The 6,453-nt window shown below is 32.4% G+C and overlaps 1 protein-coding gene across 1 annotated transcript; it reads left to right on the top strand.

The window, feature by feature from the left end:
• Positions 1–805: 805 nt before the first annotated feature.
• LOC100775688 (eukaryotic translation initiation factor 2 subunit beta) lies at positions 806–5,283 on the top strand. Its single transcript, XM_003544890.5, has 10 exons — positions 806–943; positions 1,743–1,792; positions 2,013–2,121; positions 2,206–2,261; positions 2,373–2,427; positions 2,553–2,641; positions 3,141–3,286; positions 4,235–4,377; positions 4,614–4,699; positions 5,081–5,283. The coding sequence occupies exons 2-10, from the start codon at positions 1,748–1,750 to the stop codon at positions 5,156–5,158; spliced, it is 807 nt and encodes a 268-aa protein (XP_003544938.1). The 5' UTR covers positions 806–943; positions 1,743–1,747; the 3' UTR covers positions 5,159–5,283.
• Positions 5,284–6,453: the final 1,170 nt, after the last annotated feature.

Genomic DNA, 6,453 nt, shown 5'->3' with positions numbered 1-6,453 from the left:
GTAATATTTATTTGAGTTTGAGTGTTTGACTTTGACAGGTTTGACCATAGAGTGAACCCTTTCAGTGAATCATGGGCTATAACTTGTGGCGATTTCTATAATTTAATTATTTTTTTCTTAACGCTTTCTTTAGTAGAAACTAGTTATTGCCTTCTGGTATGCTTTCTTTGATTTTGGTATTTTTTTTTTTCTGATCATGATATCTTTGTTTATGGGTAGTTTCAAGCAAGGGTTTTTAATTTTAAATTTATATGGAATTAATTTTCAATTATTACATTAATTAATATATGTGAATAAATTAAATTTAATTAAATATTTCATCTTAAAATGCATGCCATAGCGCCAGCGAGAAGATTAATTTTATGTATTTGGCAAAAGGACCATTAGATGGGTAAAATACTAACCTTTTGATGTTTTTATGAAACAACATCCATTTTTTAGTGAACGCTAAAAGCAAATAAATTTTGTTTATTTTGATAAAATGTTTTTTAATTTTATTTTCTGTTTTTTTTTAATTATTATAAAAATTTTATCTTAAAAATTAATGAAAATACTTTTCTTTTTGTATCATTTGTGTAATTAAAAAAAAGGAAATGAAAAAATAGAAATAAACGGAACTTCAGTTTTTCTTCTGGATAGTCAATAATGCTTTTCTGTAGGTAGAAAATAAAAATAAAATTATTACAAAATATATTATAAGGCCCCAAATAATCCAAATTCATTAGGCCCATTCAGAGGCCCACGATACAAGCCCATGCACCCTACATTAATGCGCAAAAATAGAAAATAGAAAAATAAAAATAAAAGGAGCTGCAACGCACCGTTTTGTATCTGAAAGAAGGGTTTTTTCATTTCGTTCGCAACCACCGGCCATACTCACTGTTGTTCTCAAGGGATTCGATTCTCTCTGCACTCACTTCTAGGGTTTTCTCTGCGCTATAAGGTTTTTCTTTCGTTTTCGGTTATCCATTTCTTTAATTCTTGTCCATTTTTGTTTTTGGTTTTTGCTGGCTGATGTTTTCGCCGAATCGGTTTCCACTGATTTTGCGTTCTTCACTCTTCCATGTCCAAAATCGGTGCTTCTTTTTCGCGTTTCTTTCTCCCATTCAAGTTATCCGATTCAATGCGTGTTTCTGGAATCCGTTTGTCGCACCTTTTCGGCGTGTTAGGATTTGATTATTTAGGGCGAAAGTAATCGTTTTTTTTTAAATGTTTAGTACACACATAATAAGCTAATTCAAAGGCACGCGTTGTTGCGTATGAATCTGTATTTTGTAGTTTCTGTAGATGAGAGTTCCTCCTGGTACTCGTTCTGTTTGTGATAATGTTGTTTTTGTTGTTTGGAAGTAGCGTGTGATTTTTGCACATTCGCAATTGAGGTTATGAATTTTTGTTGTGTTAAATCAGGTTGTACATTTAACTGTTTAATTAGCAATGTTCTCTTGCGTTTTTTCTTTTTAAATTATTTTTCCTTTTTTTTTCCATTATTGTTATTGATGATATATAGCATTTTCGAGTTTGGGACTTTTACCTGGTAGAAACTAAGAGTGTTATTCGTTTCCTAAAATTGATGCTGTTTTTTTTTTTTTATAAAATTTTTGGAAAGAGTTTGATTTAGTATTATGTTTCCTTAATCTTCTACTTTTTTCTCTTTTGTCCCTACTTTTATTTTGGTTTTATTTTCTTATATTTATTTCTATTTCTCTGATCATGTACTAACTTAATTTTACTTATGTTTGCAGCAATCATGGCGGATGAAACACCAAATGAGATGAAGGAGGAGGTTCCAGAAGTGAGTTCATTTTCCCGTTGATTATCTGTAACTTAGACAATGCTTTCCCACTGTTTTTGCTTAATTGGGTGCAAGGCCATAAAATTAGGTTTTAAAAGTTTTGCTCCTATAAATTATTTGTTATAATGGTCTTTTGTTGCATATTTCGGTCACCAACCACCTTGGCACTTTATTTGTGGTGGCAGTATCATCTTCTGATGCCCTAATCTCTAAATCACAGATTGTTCCTTTTGATCCTACCAAGAAGAAGAAGAAGAAGAAAATTACAATTGTAGATCCTGCTGATGAACCTGTGGAGAAATTGGCTGAGAAGACAGAAAACCTCTCAGGTATGTGAAATAAAACAAGGAATTTCTTTTTATGGTTTTGTTTTTGGTGCGTATGCAAGATTCTTATTTATTTTTCACTTACAGTTTCCGAGGGGGTTGAGACTGCATTTACTGGTTTGAAAAAGAAGAAGAAGAAGCCTGTAAGTCATATTTATGCTTTTTCATTTTTGCTATCTCTTGAGAGTTTAAGTTTTTCATGTAGCTAGTTTTTTGTTGGAAGCAATTTGGCATTTGATGTTGTTTGGTTGTAGGTTGAAATGGGTAACTTGAATGATGAGAGTGGAGATGCAATTGAAGATTTGGATGGTGAGCAGCATATACTTGTGTTAATATTTTATGTTTGAATAATGGACTGTGTGTTTGCTCTGACTGCAAGTAATGTCTTGATGGACTTTTATCAAACACTTTGTTATACTTTTTTTGGCTTTTAGATCACCCTGAAGATGATGAAGGAGAAATGGTTGTTCCCCAGGCTCGTTATCCTTGGGAAGGGAGTGATCGTAATTATGAATATGAGGAGGTTTGTCATTTATAGTGACCTCTCAATTGAAATGTCCATGTGAAACTTATTTTATTTTAATTTCGTCTGTATCACTTTGTTGAAAAGTGTTTCTGAGCTGATATTAATTTTCATCCATAATTATGAATTTTCATTTGTGCAGCTACGCTTCCATCTCTCCACATTGGTTTAGTACGGTGATATTAGGGGGTATTGATGCTTTAGATTCCTTTATATGCTTGAAAATTTAATATTTGTCGAATGGTTTATGTGAGCCTTAGGAAATTGTGAGCGCTTTGTCCTTCTTGGATAAAAAAATGCCTGTTCTTGGTGAACCTTGAACCTTAAACCTTAAACCATCTGTAAGAAATTGTTATTGATACGGTGTCTGCTTATAAATTATAAATCTTTAAAATATTGCCAAAAACATTTATACTAATCTCTGTTATGTCTTAGTTGGAAACTGCTTGGCTTGCCTATCATACATCTCTCTTCTGGATTCTGATGTTTTTCCGTACAGCTGCTTGGCAGGGTGTTTAACATTCTACGTGAAAATAATCCTGAACTTGCTGGAGATCGGCGAAGGACAGTTATGAGGCCTCCTCAAGTTCTTCGTGAGGGCACAAAGAAAACTGTGTTTGTCAATTTTATGGATCTATGCAAAACGTATGTTAATATTTTATGCTAAATGCTGAATAGTTCAGAGTAATGTGATGAAAGTTGTTTCACAAAACACTTGGCCTTGTTTCTGTGTTTTCTGTATTTTCTTTTATTTTTGATTTTGTCTTTCACTCAATGAAATGTGGACACACCATTTATTGGTGTGGCGTTATGAAACTCTTCCCACTGTATATCATTATATGGACCGTGATTTTGCTAGGTTGGAGAAGGATCGGTTGCTGAATCCAAACCCAAGTAAACCATCCTTCTGTGGAAGGTTTACTCCAGAAACAACAAAAGGACTTTAGAAACTGCCATGTCGGGCAGTTAATGGCAGTTTGTGTCATGTTAGGCAGTTATGTAGAAAATAATTGCCGTGCAGAGTTTTCTGTGAGAAGGAGAGTTATTGTTTTTTATTAAGATGTTGTAGTTTAGAAAGCTAGGAGTTAGATGGAATGTATGTTAATCTTTTATCTGGGAAATATTTTCTGGAGGAGCCCGAGGCTCTGGAACCACCTTTAAGGTGTGTTGATGAATTAATTCTCTGAAATTCCCCTTTCAATTTCAGTTTCATAATTGGTGTTCTATCAGTATAGCAATCCTGATATCTTATCTATCAGTGAGTTCTATCACATAGACAGATTCTGAATTTCCACTAGTTTCCTAATATTCCAATTTTGGACTGGCATTTCTTTAAAATTTAGCAGTTTTCAGTTTTGTTCTCAGATCATTGCTGTAATTTTTTTGAGGTTTAACTATTACTGCATGAATGCAAAATGCTTGCCCAATGTATAAATTCCTGCAAAATAGAAGTTTGGGACATTTATACTAATCTGTTCAGCTAATGATGATGATTATTAATTAGTTTTTATTCCTTTGTTGATTGTATGTGTTCCCCTATGGCATATTTGTCTTCCCTTTTGGTAACGTACTTGTATACAATCTTTTATATAGGATGCATCGGCAGCCAGACCATGTCATGGCCTTCTTGCTTGCTGAATTGGGTACAAGTGGCTCCCTTGATGGACAGCAGAGATTGGTTGTAAAGGGAAGGTTTGCACCAAAGAACTTTGAAGGAATTCTGCGACGATATGTCAGTAAGTATTTGTTGTATGTGATAATCTGTTTTGGTTTCAGAAATAGAAGGTTGGAAAAGTATGGAAGTTCCATGTTGAGTTAGTTGTTGTTTGTATTGCTCTATATATTTTCCCCATTTATTTAATACATTCAGCCTAGCAGACATGAACTTTAATAACTCTACCTTGGCTATTGCTTTGCTGTCTACTATCTCGGGCCATCAGTTGAAGTTGATATACCTTTTTGTTTATCTCAGATGAATATGTTATTTGCCTTGGGTGCAAGAGTCCGGATACTATACTTTCAAAGGAGAATCGTCTCTTCTTTCTCCGGTGTGAGAAGGTGAATTTTCTTTCACTTTTGCTTGGTTCTCTTTTATCTCTTATAGTTTTTATGCCTAGTGTCTCCTCTCGCCTGCCTTGTGATCCTCTCAAAGATGATGGTTTCTTTTAATGTTTGGTTTTATTTATGATCAATTAGTCTTAATGGATTTTGATTGGTAGTTCATTCAATTTGTGGTCGAGGATTTTGTAACTTTCTAATGTTTAAGGATGTTTTTTTGCTTGTCAAATCACTGTTTATTTTGTGAAAGTAGTGATACAAAATGATTGAAAGTTGTGTTTATCGTATACTTGGTAACAGTAGTGCAAAATGTGAATGTGTTAGGGACATTCTACATTCTGTCTTTAAAAATCCTATAATGTTTTTTTTTTTTGCTTTCAGTGTGGATCAGGAAGATCAGTTGCTCCAATCAAGGCTGGTTTTGTTGCTCGTGTTGGCCGAAGGAACACAGGGACATAGTCCTACTTTTGATTTATGTTATTTGGCTGAGGATATGAACCTTTTCCATAAAGTTTTGCATATTATATGATGTCTCTCTTACTCTCCAATTGAGTTTGTTGTAGTAAATGTATCTTTTGAGTCAATATTTTTATATCTTATTTCTTTGCAAGTGAAAATGATGGTTACATTAGGAAATCCCGAATTTTAGTTCCATTTAAGCTTATACTTTGCTTTATATAGAATCTAGTAATCTAGTATGATTTGCATAAATTTTCATGTAGTGGTGATTGTAGTGTCATGATCTTCCAATTTTAATTTGGACACCCAAAATAGAAACCTCTCAAAATTTCATCCTAAACGAGTGATTTTTATTTTATCTTAAGGTGGAGGTTACATTATAGTAATTTATGCCACTGTGAAAATATCCGAACAGTGAAAATTTGTGAACAGAGTGAGACAAGAATCCAAGATTCCACTAGTTAACATTTTTCTCCCCGTGTGTATTCTCAACAGCCAAAATTAGCCATGTAATGTAAGTTAATTGAGTTGACTCTTAAGAAGTCTATTTGAACAGACTTGTTGAAAAATATTTTATTCAAGGAAAAGAGATCTTATTCCAATCTTTATTTAACTTATCTTAAATTTTCATGCGTAATTTATGTTGCACCAGGACCGCAATTATACATTTCAAATAAGGAAAAATGGATGTTCTAAAATAGATTTTGGATCCTTTCCGTACCAAAAATATAAATTTGGATCCTTTTATGATGAGTATCATTTTGTTAAGCTATCAGAAAGGAGAATACTATTTTATTTTATTAAATTTACCTACAATAAAATTTTTATTCTTGAACTTAATGAAAATAATTGTCATGTGTAAACAAAATTTTAATTGCAGAAAGTAATTAATACAATTTTTTTTTTCATTTTTTTATCCAATTATAATGGTCATGTGTAGTAACATTATTGACCTTTTGTAATTATAATAATTACTTTAAAAATAAATATATGCTTTGATAATGTATTTTTTTGGGTATATAATAATTCATTACAAACTGCCTTATGTTTATTTTATAACAAGTATCTTCAAGAGTCATAAAAACAATTTCTAATTGATTGACATTATTTGTTTCCAAAATTGCTTTTGACTCATTCATTCTTTCATAATCATCACATTCACATTGTAATAACTTTTACAATGACAATACATACCTGTTAAACTCTTTAGAATGATTCCTAATAGACTCGCGTACAAGGTAAATTCTTTTACTTGTGCATGAAGTAAAGTCATTTTTCTTACCACTTGGACCAAC

This window comes from Glycine max, chromosome 14, assembly GCF_000004515.6.
Source record: "Glycine max cultivar Williams 82 chromosome 14, Glycine_max_v4.0, whole genome shotgun sequence".
Classification (NCBI taxonomy): domain Eukaryota; kingdom Viridiplantae; phylum Streptophyta; class Magnoliopsida; order Fabales; family Fabaceae; genus Glycine; species Glycine max.
The sequence above is the reverse complement of the archived record's forward strand: the minus strand, read 5'-3'. Positions and strand labels throughout refer to the sequence as shown.

Coding starts and splice junctions, on each gene's coding strand:
- LOC100775688 (XM_003544890.5), top strand. CDS start 1,748: ATGGCGGATGAAACACCAAATGAGATGAAGGAGGAGGTTCCAGAA. Junction 3,287..4,234: donor TTTATGGATCTATGCAAAAC/GTATGTTAATAT, acceptor TCTTTTATATAG/GATGCATCGGCAGCCAGACC. Junction 4,700..5,080: donor TCTTTCTCCGGTGTGAGAAG/GTGAATTTTCTT, acceptor TTTTGCTTTCAG/TGTGGATCAGGAAGATCAGT.